The 16,519-nt window shown below is 37.3% G+C and overlaps 1 protein-coding gene across 4 annotated transcripts in view; it reads right to left on the bottom strand.

The window, feature by feature from the left end:
* The window catches only part of Tp63 (tumor protein p63), a 197,291-nt gene that overhangs the window by 122,845 nt on the left and 57,927 nt on the right, over nt 1-16,519 (bottom strand). For all 4 annotated transcript variants that reach the window (XM_090343805.1, XM_090343814.1, XM_090343823.1 and 1 more), the window contains exons 2-3: nt 1,965-2,093; nt 1,090-1,222 (exon numbers count right to left, since the gene is read on the bottom strand). In XM_090343805.1, coding sequence (XP_090199931.1) covers nt 1,090-1,222; nt 1,965-2,093 — 262 coding nt within the window. The remainder of the gene's footprint in view (nt 1-1,089; nt 1,223-1,964; nt 2,094-16,519) is intronic.

Here is a 16,519-nt window from a genome sequence, read left to right as displayed (position 1 = left end):
AGTTACATTCTAGATCAAGTGACAGATGAAGTATGTCATCTAATGAAGGCATTTATTAAAATACTCTCAGGAGATACTCTATTTATATGCCATACTCTAACTCTTGGATTCCAAGAAAAAGTTAGAAAAATTCCCTAGGGGAAAAATAGAAGACATTTGTAGAAAAATGGATACAGTAAATTATTGAAGATATAAAAGGAAGAACAGATTGCTGACTGGTAAACCTGCAATCAAAGATAATCTGAAGGCCAAGATCTGAGGATTGAGGTTAAACATCTGGGCAGGAAATTCCATAGAATTCTTATCTCCAATTAATAACCATACAGCTGGCAGTAGAGATGTGGCTCAAGTGGTAGAGTGCTAGCCTTGAGTGAAAAAGCTAAGGAACAGTACTCACGCATGAATTGAAGCCCCAGTACCAGCACAAAATAAAATGAAATAAAATAGGAAATAAAAGATAACGGAAACTGAGCAGCCGTAACTAGAGCACACACACAGGAAATTTCATCTAAACAAAACATCTCAGTAAAGCATTTTTGCTCCATCAACTATTAACATTTTCCAGTATTTCCAGTAGGCATAGAACATATGAAGTTTCACTACTTCATAAACAGGAAAGTGAAGTCTGAGGCCATGAGTGGTTCAGGGCTAAAGCCAAATGCCTTTTCAATGTCCCAGTTAACCATCATTCTTTATTACAAAATACTTAAACCTATACATGTGCATAGCCCATATTTCTTCCTCCTTCATTAAACGAAATTTCAACGGGAGGTGGTTTGCCACCATGAAACATACTTGATGTAAGATTAGGTCCAGCTTCTGGCCCTCTTCCACTGGAAAACCCAGCTGAACTGAGATTGGCATGCAGAATAGATTTAGAGAAATAGTTATTTCCTACCTCCTTGTGCACATATTACAGAAAGTTGAGGAAGACCTAGAACTCGGACTACTACTACTAATTTCTCAGTCAAACATTGGGCCTTTCTAATAGTCTTGTCACTTCAGAGCCACTTGCCTTTAAAAAGAAACATATAACTGAATTGTGGATAGATAGGATGGCCTACAGATGAAATAGCTCATTCTACTCACCCACATGGGATCCCTGAGGTCTGTGTCTTGCATGTGGATACAATCCATACTAATTTCAATCTTGTTTGTTGCACCATTTTCTGATGGTTCATCCACAAAGTTCAAGTCAATGGGTTGAACTGAACATATAGGTCTGATAATCCAAAGGAAAAAATAATATTTGTGAGGCACTGGGAGAAAGTGAAATGCATTCATCTCATTTGGTCAAAAGGAACAATTTTGTGCTTCAAGGATGAGAAAATTCATTAGTAGTCAGAAATTCCAAATTGGAATTTTGGCTCAGTTCCTTATCAGATGGATAATTTCATGTAGCTCAGCTGTACACCTTGTTGTTAAAATGGAAATCATGAGAGCAACCAGAATTGCTGGGTAAGAGTCAGAATAGTATGAATGGATTAAACATACAGGCTTTTCTACCTATCATATAGGAATTGCAGGGCAATGGTATTCTCGTCACCATCACCTTAATACATCCACTATTTCAAAGCTGTTTTTAATATAAGGATAATAATGATTTCCTAAAAACAAAAAAAATAAGCCCCTCAAATTTGGTGTACATCCCCAAAGTTACAGGAATAGATTTATTTAAGTTATCAGAGAAATATTGTGGGAAGTTATTTCAAGCTTGTCTATTCTAGAGTTCCCAAATGATATTGCTTTTAATAACAATGATGGTTTGGTATATGGAGGTAGACAAATAACTACCGAATTTTAAACATTGACAATATTAGAAGCAATGAATTTTCTCCAATATTAACTAATTTCTGCTTAACTAATTTCTGCTCCCAGAAACAACCACAATAACCAATATTTGACTTCTATTTGCCAACTATTAATGGTTTAGGTACAATATTTCTTGCTTGTTTGATACTTACTGTTCCAAAAAATCCCAGATATGCTGGAAAACCTCTGGACTGAGGAAATCACTTGTCTGTGTGCTCTGGGACATGGTGGATCGGTAATAACTTTCTTTCCAAGAGAAATGTGCTGGGGTTTCTATGAAACTTAAGAAGACAAAAATGAAGCAATTATAATTTCTGTATTGACAATACTCAATGTTTAAATCAAAGCATAGTTTATCAAGAAATAAGCTATCCAGTGGATCTACATAGTCAAACAGGTCTGTAGAGTGCATTTTAACACTTGCACAATTGATATTTTAGGTAATGTTATGAATCCTACTTTTCCACAAAGTCAGACAGACTTACAAGACTAAATAATCAAGTCTTCTATCAAAGTTCATCTTTCCAAATTAATAATATTGTTATTATGTGCTATACTTCCACTATCAAACATCTATGTTCTTCAGATTTCCAAAAGAAAATAAACATTTCCTCATTAAGCCTGGTACCAAGTCTATCATTAAACCCATGTTATACTTGTCTCAACTGATTATCTGCCTGTTCTGCCTCCAGCAGGTAAGGAATAGAATTATAAAACAGGAATGAGCTTGGAGAACTTAAAATTCAACCTCAGAGTAATCATAATAAATTTCTAGTTATTCACACTGGTGTGTGTGTGGGGGGGGTAATTTTGTGATACACAAAAGAATAAACCTTTAAACAATATAAATTAATGCTATTTCTTCTTTCATTGTGTGCTACTGACTCCTCAACCTTATCTTCCCTTGTTTTTTTCAACTTTGATTCTCTACTTCTCATGGGGAAACCCCCATGAGCTCAGGTGAGACATTCTCCAAATAAAAACATTATCTGTAGAGATCATCTACAAAGTGATTTGTTGTAATGATAAAAGACAAATTCCACTCCCTAATTCTCCCCTAGAATGAAATGAGCTAAACTCATCATAGCTGTTGATATTATAAACAGCTAAACATTAACTTTGGACATTCCACCATCCTCTTCAATTTTAAATTATATTTTCAGGTTTAGTTATATGATTGAAAGCAATGATACTGGATTTACTATTTTCAAGCTATCTATAGCCATTGGCTCAACTTAAAGATATAGACAAATGTATTATTTGTCAGGAGGCATAATTGGGAATATAAAGTAAATAAGATGGAATAAAAAGTTTACAGTGTAGTTTACAGTGTAAACTCTGAACACAAAATTTACAGGACCAAGAAGAAAGGAAAATGATTAGGGAAAATTAGCCAGAGGAGGTAAGAGCTGCTGGAACAGAGGAACATTATATGACAATTGTACAAACTATTTAGGTAAATACTGATATACTGTATGTAGAGTAGCATGGTGCATGTGAGACAATTACAGCCCAAAGTTGCTATGAGATTACAAAAGCAGCTATATAATGTAATGATAAATTTAAATTGCAGAGAAGAAAGAATAGAATGACAGTCTTTATTATGGCCATTCTGGCCACAATTTGAAAACTTACCTGTAATTAGAAGAGCATCTGAAAACCCAGATCTTTAAAGTAAACTGGAATTTAATTTACATATACTTTTGAAGGTGGGCAGATTTATCAGATTTTCACATTCTACCAATTAACTAACACAAGGGAGTTGAAAATTAGTGGACTTCTTACTGAGGTAGAAGTAACGGATATCTATGTTACATTTTAGATATGTTTAAATTGTTTCAAAATTTGTCTTCCTGTCAAACTGATGTAAAAACAATAAAAATGTAAACTATGATTATAAACCTAGTTACACGGGAGGCTGAGATCTGAGAATCGTTATTTAAAGCTAGCCTGGAAAAGAAAGTTCATGAGATTTGTATCTCTAGTTAACCACGAAAAAGCTGTCAGTGGAACTGTGGCTGAAGTGGTAGGACTCCAGCCTACACATCACTTCCAAAAATCACTTTAAGTGATTCCATTTGACTCTTCATGTTCATAATATTTGCTGATCCTTGGTTCAAGACTCATCCAGAATGTCTCAGAAAGGATATAATATTTGTGTAATAGCTTAAGCTTTGTTACCCTTAGTCCCATTCTTAGTCATCTGTGTAGAAACAGTGCTTCCCTTTGACTGTGGGTCTGTTGTCCCAATTGAAGAAATAGGAAGCTAAAAAAAGAAACATCATCTAGAAAGAAGACAAAGTTTTTTTTTTTAAATGTATTACTGAATTTCTTCTCATATCAAAATCCCTGACATATAAACTGGGTATTCAGTCACATTTGTTAAATGAATAGATGAGAGGGTTAGAGCTAATATTGAAATAAAGATTGAATTTTTTATTAAATGATTATTTTTTTCCTGGGCTGGGTATCACATCTGGGGTTTGCTATGTTAGAAAGATACTCTGCAATTGAACTATATCTTCATTCTTCTTTATGCTTATTATAAAGTTTATTGTATGCTTATTGATTTCTGTAAAGAAAGAGGTAGATATTTTACAATAATGAAGCATAAAAAAATTAAAATCACGTCCTTAAGAACTCAGGTGTGGTGACTTAACTCAGTAAGTACAGTAGCAAAAGTGACCCTGAGTGACCAAGAAAAGTTCACACAATGCATGTTATTTTTGTTTAAGGAAGCAAGAAGATAAGCAGGGATAGCTTAAGCCATGCCTAGCTCCTAGCTGTTCAGAAGGATAAGATTTGGGGATCAGGGTTTGAAGCCAGTCATGCAGCCAAATTCATGAGATACTTGTCTCTATTTAACCAATAAAATGTCAAAAGTAGAACTGTGGTTCAAGTAGCATTGAATGAAACAGCTAAGGGACAGTGCCCAGACTCAGTTCAAGCCCCAGTATGTATGTACACACACACGCACACTATGCATGAAGCCCTAGTTTTGATTCCTTGGTACCATATTCACAGAAAAAGCCTGAAGTGCTGCTTTGGCTCAAGAGGTAGAGTCTAGCCTTGAGAAAGCTCAAGGACAGTGCCCAGGCCCTGAGTTCAAACCCCAGTACTGGCAAAGAAAAATAAAGAAAAAGTAAAAGGAATGCATATATGAGAGAAACAAGCTATTATGTAAGTAGTTCATGTTCAATGATGTAGAAAACTCAACTATCCAGAATGACATAATTCCCACTTCCCAATGACTCATGGTAGATTGATTTCAAAACAATAATGAAAATCATAATACTTTTGTTGCTGTTGTTTTGTTTTTGTTATCAGAATTGAAGTTTGTTTTCTATTATACTTCCTTCCTTTCTTTTTTTTTCTTCTGCTTTTAAATATGGCATCTAGGGTACTAGTTGATCTTTGGAGATAAGAACCATATTTTACTTTCTGTCCATTCTTGGCCTTGGAGTAACACAGAACCTAACACAAAGAACATGTAAAGAAAATACTTAAGAAGGGAAATTTGAATTGAGAAAGGACATATTTGCAAAGTATAGAAGAAAGAGCAATGCCAACAGCTAATATCTGTTTGCTTTCATGAACAAGATACTCTGCAACATACCTGAGAGACATTACATAATTTCACAATATCCTTTGAGGTAAACATCAATACTACAATGTTTCATAGATAAGAATAGGGTCAGGATTACACGAGAACTGGCAGAATGAGAACTGGCAGAATGAGAACTGTATGTGAGAGAGAGGGAGATCTGAGGCTTACCTTAAACTCAAGACCTGGTTGCTACACCTGAACTTTTCTACTCAAGGGTAGGTAGGGCTGTGGAGCCACAGCTGCACTTTCAACTTTTTGGTGGCTAAATGGGGATAAAGTTGGGCTTTCTTTCCAGGGCTGGCTTTAAATAGTGATCCTTAGATCTCAGCTCCCTGAAACAGCTAGGATTATAGATGAGAGTCACCAGTACGTGGCCAAGGTGGTTAAAGGTGTGGTTTGAGGGTGCCTAATTTGATATTTTTCAAAGTTAATGACTGGACAAGTACTTACTTCCTGTATACCTACATTCCATATGAGTAACAGTCAAAAAGAATTAATCCGTATCCCAAAGATCTAGCGAAGTACTGCACTCCATTCCTTGAAAACATTAAAATCCTTACTCTTTTCCAGTAAGGGGCAGTAGGAATTCATACCTTAATCAGTTGACTAGCATGGATATTGTTGGGAAAAGGCAGTTCTTTTCTCTTCTCAGAGCTTCTATTTCAAATATTCATGAAACTGCAAATGCATACTTCAGAGCAACTATCTTTGAGAAAAACACCATTTCCAGATGCAACTAACTTTCAATCTGCCTCAAGATTTTCTTGGAGACAGAGTGCTTTCTTGTCTAAATATCCATCATTAAGGAGGCAAGATACTATCAGTCTTATTCATTCAAATTGCTTTTCTTTATTGGGTGGTGCTGAAGATAAAATGCAGGATCTTGTCCGTGCTAGGCAAATTCTCTATCCCCAGGTCTTAAATATCATCATTTTAATATTTAAAAAACATTACAGCTTGTATTACAAAACAAATATGGCATACTCAGCATTTAAAATATGCCTTCTGAATATTAGCTTAATTAATTCTTCCAATGCACCATGATATACTTCTGGTCCCCACTAAAATCTTTAATTCATAAAACAGTAAACTTGCCAATGCGTTTAGTAACATTTCCAAAGTAATTTACACAGTCAATGAAAGCAGCCAAGGTTCAAGCCCCGCAGGCTGGCTGCAGAGGCTTTATTTTAAATTGTCATCCTTTGAGACTTCCCTAAGGGTAGATAGAGGACAGAGTTCTGGACACAAGTGAGAACTCTCTCTGCTTTCTCAGTCTGGAGCCTTCAGTGGCTGGGAAGTTGGGGAGTTCTGTGCCCTCTCTTGGGCTCACATATCCCTTCTGAGCGCCAGGTAACTCTGACAGGCTCTAAGACCCTATTGGCTAAAGTTTCCACCATTCATTTGACAAGAAACTGACTGCTGAAAGCCAAAGAACACTATATTGCCCCCTTATAATTATTATTTTACCTGTCAATTCAAAAAGCTCCCCGTCTGCCTCATCTGTCCTCTGTCATTCCTTCTTACTGAGGAAACCAACTGTACCTCAGCCTAGACAGAAGCAGTCTGCCTCCACAGGTACCCTTCTAACCTCTGCTGCCTTTGTTTACTCTGGCTTTCTAAACACATCCACCTGATCCCGTTGAAGCCTTCTCATAATTTTCTCATGCAGGCCCACCAAGTTCAGGCTCCTCCTCTTTCCCTCTCTCCCCATCAGCACTGGGTAGCAGCTAATTTATTCTCCCTGTTCTTGCTGTTGTCCTTCTCCAGGTTTAACCACTCATTCTGCACAGCCTTCTCTTAGCCTTGATTTCTCAAACCTGGTAATATTTCTGAATACCTGGGAAACTTAGAATATATTAAGAAGATTATGACCTCAGGCTAATTAAGTCAGAATTAAGAATTAGAATTATAATCTATAAAGAGGTATTATTTGAAAGTTTCAAGTTTCTCCAGAAGTTGCACGGTAGGATGCAGCAGAGGACCATTCCAGTCTACCTGAAGATTCCCCCAAGTGGACAGAATCAATGACCACAATCACTGAGCAACTGGGCACCACTGATTCGGGAGGCAAGTCTGGGCATGTGAAGCAACGAGTAAATGACTCTCCGCTGGTTCCGAGAAGTCTCTTTAGGAAACAGAGTTCTAAGCCAGGCACTGAAGGCTCAAATCTGTATTTCTAGCTACTCAGTAGACAAGCGATCTGGGGATTGAAGTTTGAAGCCAGCCCAGGCAGAAAAACAACCATGAGACCTTTATCTCAGATTAGCCAACAAAAAGCTAGAAGTAGCATTGTGACTTCAGTGGTAAAGAATCAGCCTTAAGAGAAAAAGCTAAGAAATGGTGTCTATACCCTGAATTCAAACTTCAATACTGGTATAAACAAAAGAAAGGGAGATGGAGAAGAGGGAGGAGTGAGAGACTGAGAGATGGAGGGAGTGGGGAAGGGAGGTAGGGAGGAAGGAAGGAGGAAGGAAGGAAGGAGAAGAAAGGAAGGGAAAAGGAGAGAAGGAAAGAAAGAATTGTAATTAATTGTAATTAAATTTCTAAAGTCTTATGGATCCTTGTTCTCTCCTCTCCCCTGCATTCTCCTCACAACCCTAAGTGTCTCATTGTTTCCTATTCCTAGTTATTGTCTTGAATCCTACAGATCCATGAAGTACTGGTAACAGGCAGTGCAGTAAGGATCACATTCTTTGCTGCTGTCTGCACCAGCTGGCTCAGAAACTGTGTAAAAGAAGGATATTGAATTACTAGATAATCTCTAATCTTCTTTCCCATTTTATTATACTTTTATTTTAAGGCACACTTGTATAGTTACTCATTCTTACAAAAGCAGCCCCAGAACTTTCTTCATTCAATTGACAATAGGCAATTCATCTAGGAAAAACTTTTCAGGACTTCCACTGGAAGCCAATAGCATAACTGAAGACCTCTTCACTCCTCCTTACTACACCGGAGACTATCTCTGTCTAATCTTTAGCTCAGGCCTTCAGCCCTCCAAAGACTTCCTTCTGATGTTCTGGAGTGACAATCCAGTCTGATGATAGTCACCCTATTTTATTACTGGCTGTCCCTCCTCATTTAAAGTGGCCAAGGAAGACTTAGGTTTGGAAGGCCTCTCCACTTACCCTTCTGACTGTCTGGTGTCATGCACAAAGGTGACTGTGATGTGGCTGTTGATTTGCTTTGTCAAAGCAAATGAAGATGGCCAAATGTGTGAGGTGTGTGATGGTGAGAAGTAACAGCAGCAGGGTCTTCCCTGCCCCCTCCCTTCCAGCTTCCGGTATCCCTTCAATTGAAATGCATGTCTCAAAGGGTCTAGTGACACTTTGTAATAATGACATCTTCAAAACTATGTGCAAGTGATTTTTTTCCCCACAAGTAAATTAACTTAAACCAATGTTGATAATAAAAGTAAGATTTGCTAAGATAAAAAGTAAATAAATAAAACCAGGAATATTCATAGGCTTTGGTGTTCTTACCTATGACTTAGGCTCTCCTTCCTTGGCCCAGATCTTTGGCTTTTCTAATTAATAATGGAAAGAGGAGGAGAGAGTAGGGCAAACAAATTTAGCAAGAGTATTTTAGGCTATCAACTGAATAAAGAGCTTGGAATTAGAGCCAAGAAATAAATGAAAACTTCACGAAGCCAGTGTGCTCAGGACAATGCTTTGAAGAGGGTGTTGGAGGAGAGATGAATGAGTTCACATTTTGGGAATAGGAGAGAAGTGTAAATAAGAAACAAAGTGCACTTAGAGTTATGCACTGGGTCTTTAATGTTCTACAGACATAAAGGAAAACTTCAAAAGGATGGGACTGGATGAGTAGCAATAGTTTAAATCTTTAAAACTGTCTTTATCTTCGATTCTTAAACTTAATATCACTTAGAAGATACATCTATTTGGGATATGGCTTCATATGTATCTACAGCATTATGTTATTAAGACACTTACCTACATTTCAGAAAAGAAACATTTTTTTTGAAGTTCGTAGAGAGATGTTGGTAGCTCCTGCTTGTAATCCTAGCTACTCAGGAACTTAGATGTTGAGGATCTTGGTTCAAAGAAAGAAAGGGCTGAAAGGTCTGTGAAACCCTTATCTCCAATTAAACAGTAACCCCACTCCCCCCCAAAAACCTGAAAATGGAGGTGGGGCACCAATGATAAAGTATGTGCTAACTGTAGTGAAAAAGCCCAATAAGGGAATGAGACTCTGAGTCCAGTAACTGGCACACACAAAATATTTCCTAAAGAAACAGAGGCATATTTTCAAAGAAAATGGTTCTCAAAGGAAATTAAGAAAATTGATGTCTTTTTTTTTTTTTTTTTGCCAGTCCTGGGCTTGAGCTCAGGGCCTGAGCACTGTCCTTGGACTTTCTCAAGGTTAGAGCTCTACCACTTGAACCTCAGAACCAGTTCCAGCTTTTTTTCTATGCATGTGGCATCAAGGAATCGAACCCGGGTCTTCATGCATGCTAGGCAAGCACTCTACCACTAGGCCAAACTCCTGGCAATGTCTTTTTTTTTTCTTATCTTTGTTTATTTCTTTTGTGTGTGGACTTGAAGTCAAGGCCTAAGTGCTGTTCACTAGCTTTTTTCCTCCAGATCGGCCTTCTATCTCTTGAGCCACAGCCCAAGTTCTGGTTTTGTGCTGCTTAATTAGAAATAAGTATGATTGAGTTTTCTGCTTGGTCTGGCTCCAAAACTCAATTCTTAGTTGTTAATCTACTGAGTATCTAAGAATACAGGCATGAACCACGGTTTTTAAAATTTTTATTTTCTTTTTTATGCATTGTATCTGTAATGAGAAGAGATTTCATTGTAACAACCCTGCATAGTTAATGCTGAGTTCCAGTCTATTTCTCACATCTCCATCACGCTCCCTGCATCCTTCCCTCTAAGAAATATCATCCTCAACATGCATTTTTGCTTCCACGTATTTCTCTTTCTTACAGAAGTGTACAGACTACAAGCCACCATGCCTTTCTGCCAGGTTTTTGATTAGATATCATCTATAACTTTCATATTCCAATGGCTGGGTTAAATACTTGTGATACAGACCTGCCCACAAAGCTGTAAATATTTTCTATATGCTATTTTATTTAAAAATATTCAAATCCTACCTAAAATACAAAAAGAAAATTCCTTGCCCAAATAAGAATAGTTCGATTTACAAAGGAACATGTGGACAGGTATGCTAGTTGATCAATCAGGTAAAATGATTTGGTGCTATAATATGATTTCTGTTAATTTGGAAGGAAAAGTAGAAGCTATAAAATAGTAAATAGTAGGTAAGTAATGGGGAGAGAACAAGGTGAAATACCATGAAAGTTGCACGTCAAATCTGGAAGCTTGCAGCTTGAAGTTGAGCTCTTCAATAGAGGCTCTATGCCTATATATAAATAAAATTGGACATTACCAGAAGGAGGCACAATTCCTAAAGGCTTGGCACCACTTGTTCACCTCTAAATCCTAGCTACTCAATAGGCTGAAATCTCATGATCAAGGTTCAAAGCCAACCCTGGAGGAAAGACCAAGAGAATTTCATCTCCAATTAATGAGCAAAAATCTGAAGCAGAGCTGTGCTTCAAGTGACAGAGCACCAGCTCTGAGCAAATGAGCTACATGACAGTGCCAGTGCCCAGGTTCTGAGTTCAAGCCACAATACTGGCACCAAAAATAAACACATATAGAAACTATTTCTTCAAATTTGAGGAATTGTCTTCTATGGATTGGCAGCTTGCTCTAATGTACATAAGCCAAGATCTTGCATTATTGTTTTCTTCCCATGTACCTAGATTTGATAATTGAAAAATCTGTACTTTCTCAGTCATACCTGTGATATAGTTGAAACATATTGGAGTTCCTCATGTAGAGCGCTTAAACTAAACAGATCCATGGATATTAACATTATATTGTTAGTCTCTTTGTGGCTAATTGTGGCTCTTTCTAGATGAGGTGGAAGCTCAATAGTAAAACATATGCTTGGCATATGCAAATACCCTGGATTCAGTAGGCTTTTTCATTTTTGTTGTTTTCAATAGGTAAGTGAATGGTTTTTAAGTTTTCAGAAGTCATTTCCATCCTTTCCATCCACCTCTAGCTCATCTTAAATTCATAGCTTCTCTGGGCCCAGGGAGAATTGAATTGTACGGTAGTTAAGTAACTAAAAATGTTGTATGCTTACACATTTTTTAACAATATGATTACTAAATTTTTAAGTGATCTAACATGGGTGTTCATCCTTAGGCTATTAAATGTTATCCATGCAATTTATATTTTTCTTTAAATAATTAACAAAAACCTAAATAAACATAAGTTGCCTCCTTGCTCAGGAATCTGTATCTTATTGCTTCATTCCTAGAAGGTGATACCTACAGAATTACCATGAGTTTATCAAAGGTCATCTCATGGAAATGCTTGTGAAGGTTCCTCATACTATCTATGCAATTTCTATTTTTCTTTAAATAATTAACTAAAAAAACTAAATAAACACAAGTTGCCTCCTCGTTCAGGAATCTGTATCGTGTTGCTTTGTTCCTGGAAGATGATACCTGTAGAATTACCTGGAGTCTATCAAACTCAGATCATGGAAATTCTTGTGAAGGGTCCTCATAGTTTATTTCCTTCAAGATTAGTAATTTCTATTGTTCCATATCCTATGTCTCTTTTCTTCATTTGTCCTCTGTCTTTTGCTGTTATTCAATTTTCCAATGTTATCCTCTTAGAATATGAAACATCAGATTGCCTGGCAGGCTATCACTTTTGCCTCCATTAACATTATGTTAATTCTGTTCCTTGTCTGGATGTTCCTGCTTCTACTCCTTCCATCTCTCCTATCTAAGCTCAAGAGAAAGAATAACTTCTGTCCAGAAGCTAGATCTGATGTCAAGCTAAAAAAGAAAAATGAAAGAAGATAATTTCTCTAAAGAAAAAGGTTTACCCAGTGTACAACAGAAATTATTTAGCCAAATGCTCAGCAATAAACAATTTAGATATGGGACAAGGGCACATTTGCTTCTGAGTAATGACAACAACCGGATTTCATTTGGATGACTGTATTCCTAAGTTTAGATTTTACTATTACCTGTAGCATAGAAGAATTCAAATGCAGTATAGCTGTGGAAAAATAAGACAGCCATGCTCTGTTCTCATTTACTTTGAGAAGATATCAACTCCTCACATTTTAAATATACATATATAGTATATATATATGTATATGTAACATGCATGCACTATATATTTTTGGGGGGGTTCAGGAGGGCTACAGCCCAAATCAGGAGCCACAGCTCAAGAAGCCTGTAGCCCAAGACTGTAGCGCAGTTTAACATGCACTATATTTTATATATAATATATAGTATATGTGTTTCAATAAACATATATAGTATATTTATGATCTTAGAGTTTTCCAGCTTTTCCCAAAAGTTTGTCAAAAGTAATAAAACATCCCTTTTCAAGACGATCCCCTCATCAGTACATGAGTCATTTAGTATGCTATTTATCATGAAGTAGTCTATATTTGGTCCAGAGTAGCATGTGTATGTATGGCTGTTAGGATTACCAGATAGCATGCAAGCCACTTTAGGGCACAAAACCCTGCATGTGTGTGTGTGTGTTTGGGAAGGGAGTGCATGCATGCGCACGCACGCACACACGATCAGGCACACTCATGAGCATGTGCATGTGTGTGTTGGGACACAGTGTTAACTTTTATTGTAGAGATGTGTTTCTGGATTGTGTGAATTAGGTGTAAAAACACAGGTTCTTGTGGAAGACTAGTGCTAAGATAAGCAGGTGGACTGAAGACAAAATTCAGAAAAACAGAGCCATGCCATACCCCAGCATGAAAGATATGTAGGAAAGACAACTGTGATTTCCTCTGCGGACTTTTAGAAACACTGGCCTTCATGAAAGTTTTCTTCTCTATCAGAGTAAGAGCTCTGGCTTTTGTTCATCTCCCTTGCATTCTGCGATGTGAGAACTGGAGAGTACCTTTTCTCATGATTCCTTTCCAAGCGTGGAACTGGGTAGGGAAATGACCAGAAACTCAAGGGAAGTCATTATAGAAGGAACTATTTCAGGCTCTTTCAATACTAAAATCAACTGGCAGAAAAGCATATGAGAAAATGTTCATCATCCATGGTCATAAAGGAAATGCAAATAAAAACTACCCTAAGATATCACCTTACCCCAATAAGAATGGCCAAGATTTTGAACTCAGACAATGACAGAGGCTGGCAGACTTGTGGAGAAAAAAGGAACCCTACTGCACAGCTGGTGGGATTGTAAACTAGTTCAGCCACTCTGGAAAGCAGTGTGGAGGTTTCTTAAAGAACTGAAAATTGACCTTCCCTATGATCCCACCATACCACTTCTGGGCATCTATCCTGAACATCATAACCCAAGATATGATAAGGACACCTGCTCAGCTAGGTTCATCTCTGCACTATTCACAATAGCCAGGCGATGGAAACAATCCAGATGCCCTACTGCAGATGAATAGATACAGAAAATGTGATACATATACACAATGGAATTCTACATAGCTAATAGACAAGATAAAATAATAGCATTCACAGTGAAGTGGATGAATCTAGAGCGAATCATGTTAAGTGAGACAAGTCAAGACTAAAGGAACAAAATGCACATGGTATCCTTAATATGTGGCTATTAGATCCACATAGTACAACAGCGAGGACTCAACATTTGGGTACCCAATGCTATGGACATGGTATTGGAAATATAAACACAACTACATAGACATAAAAACTTATGACTCTATAGACATAATATTTTATTACATAGATTAATGTGTCTATGACATATAAATCCTCAGCCTAATTTTGATTATGATCTAAAATCTAAGTGCCAGTGATTGTATATAGAGATTTCCTTCTTGAATGCTTGTTTGTTAAATACGTCATTTGAAATGTGATGTAAAAATCAATGTTAATAAATTAGTTAATAAAAAATAAGTGTAGGATATCCTATACCATGCCATCAACTCCCTAATATACTCACAGTTCAGTGACAGAGAGTTGAAAATCACTTCTAAAGCCTAGCACCTGTAATTCTATCGATTCAGGAGGCTGACATTTGAACAATATAGTTCAAAGCTGGCCAGGAAAATAAATTCAAGAGATTTTTCACCAGTTAACCAGCAAAAAGCCAGAAATGGAACTGTGGGTCAAAGTATAGAATACCAGCTTTGAGGGGAAAAGCCAAGCCAGAACGGAAGACTCTAAAGTCAGGCCTTTGTTCTCTCCCTCCCTTTCCCTCTCCCTCTTTGTCTCCCTCTCCCTCTCCCTCTCCTTCTCCTTCTCCCTTCCCTCTACCTCTCTGTCTCTCTCTCCCCCCTCCCTCTTATGCACACACGTATAGTATACACATGAGTTGATAGAAAAGTAAATAAATTAAAAGAATACATTTTCAGAATGTCAGCTCACTAAAACAAACTGTGTTTCAGCAAATATGCTATTTCTTGGGGGTTGAACTATACTTAAAGAGAATGGATAATTATATTTTGTAAAAATGGGCATTATGCAGATAAAGGAGTTTTTAATACAGCTAAAGATTTAAAAATATGAAGGTCTATAATGGAAGTATAGAGCACTACTTAGGCACATAAGTTTTGATTGCTATTGTTATTGTTATGATTATAGCATTGTAGATTAGAGAGGGACTTGGACAAGCCAGGTTGGTGCTGTGCCATTGATCTACATCATTAGCTGAGGAATATCCAATTTAAAGTTCTAGTATCTTCACAACAGATCTTTAATCTTGACCAATTTATTTATCTTTCTAAAATCTCAGGTTCCTCATATCAGCAACAAAGACAAAAACACCTAACAAGATGTTTTGCTGAAGACTAAATGAGATGCACAAAGCATAACTGGGACCATACCTGGCAGATACTTAGTAAATAGCTATCACTATTCAGAAGTGTGATTTCAAGTGCAATAGCCTTCCCTCTGAGAACAATGAGCCACAGGATTGACCCGGAAAGTGGTAAAGTACATGGTTTGGGGTAGGGTGCGGGGGTCAATATTCTTACAGACTTAAAATTATTTCTCAGATAATTTTATGGTCTCTTGATTTTTTAATAAAGGGAAAGCAAATAAACCAAAGTGGTGCACATAATTTTCCATTTCCACAGCAAGTTGTATTGTGGCTTGTGTATGGCATCCAACTGTTTCACATGGCTAGCTGCTTTAATTATTTTTATTTTTTGTATCCGATTTACTATACCCAAACCACCAGAGGGATGGTCTCAGACTCAGTCCCTGAGACCTAATATTAAGTGTTTAACAGGCATTTATCACCAACATCAGTCTATAATTACAATCACATTTTGCTGACATGTACACACCTCCCAGGTCTTAGTGTTTATCGAAGCACATTCCCTCGGAGAACAAAAGTCTCAATTCATAGAGAAACCAAATGTTCCATTCTTGAGAACTTAATCTCCCAGAAGATCAGCACCCATTTCCAATGATCCCTGTTTGAGATTAAAAGCTAAGGCAAAATGTAAATGCCGTAATTGTAAACCCAACACCACCATCCAACTTCATTTCTCACTCACACCAGTCTTAGGATAATATTTCCCTACAGGCAGGCGTAGTTTTCTTGCCTAGTGATTCACAGAGCTAGAAATCCTTGCAGCACAGTGGTCTTCTCCAATCTAAATGCTTTGTTTTGATCCCTTTCCACCCAATCTATGAGTGTAGAGAGGTGGAAGAAAGAAAACAGAGGAGGCAGAGAAGAGAGAGGAAAACTAGAAAGGAAGCAGAGGATGTAATGTTAGGGAAAAATCTGAAACAAGAACCCCTTAAACCCAATCAAGTGGCCAAGCATGACTTTAAGGGAAGCTGTGAAATATACTTAAGTGGGCATAAGAGGAAAAAGAATTAGCTTGGTAAACATGGCATTATCTGTGATCCATCTACTTGACTGGGTGGGAAATTTGTTGAAACTTGGACTTTTATTTGGTTTGATTTTTTTTTACTACCCATATGCACGCGTGCACACATACACACACCCACCACACACTGCCTCATGCCTGTAATCCTAGCTACTCAGGAAGCTAAAATGTGAGGATGGA

The sequence above is a fragment of the Megascapheus bottae genome, chromosome 1, assembly GCF_031878675.1.
Source record: "Megascapheus bottae isolate mThoBot1 chromosome 1, mThoBot2.hap1, whole genome shotgun sequence".
NCBI classification, from domain to species: Eukaryota; Metazoa; Chordata; class Mammalia; order Rodentia; family Geomyidae; genus Megascapheus; species Megascapheus bottae.
Note: the sequence above shows the minus strand (reverse complement) of the source record. Positions and strands in the feature narration are given on the sequence as shown.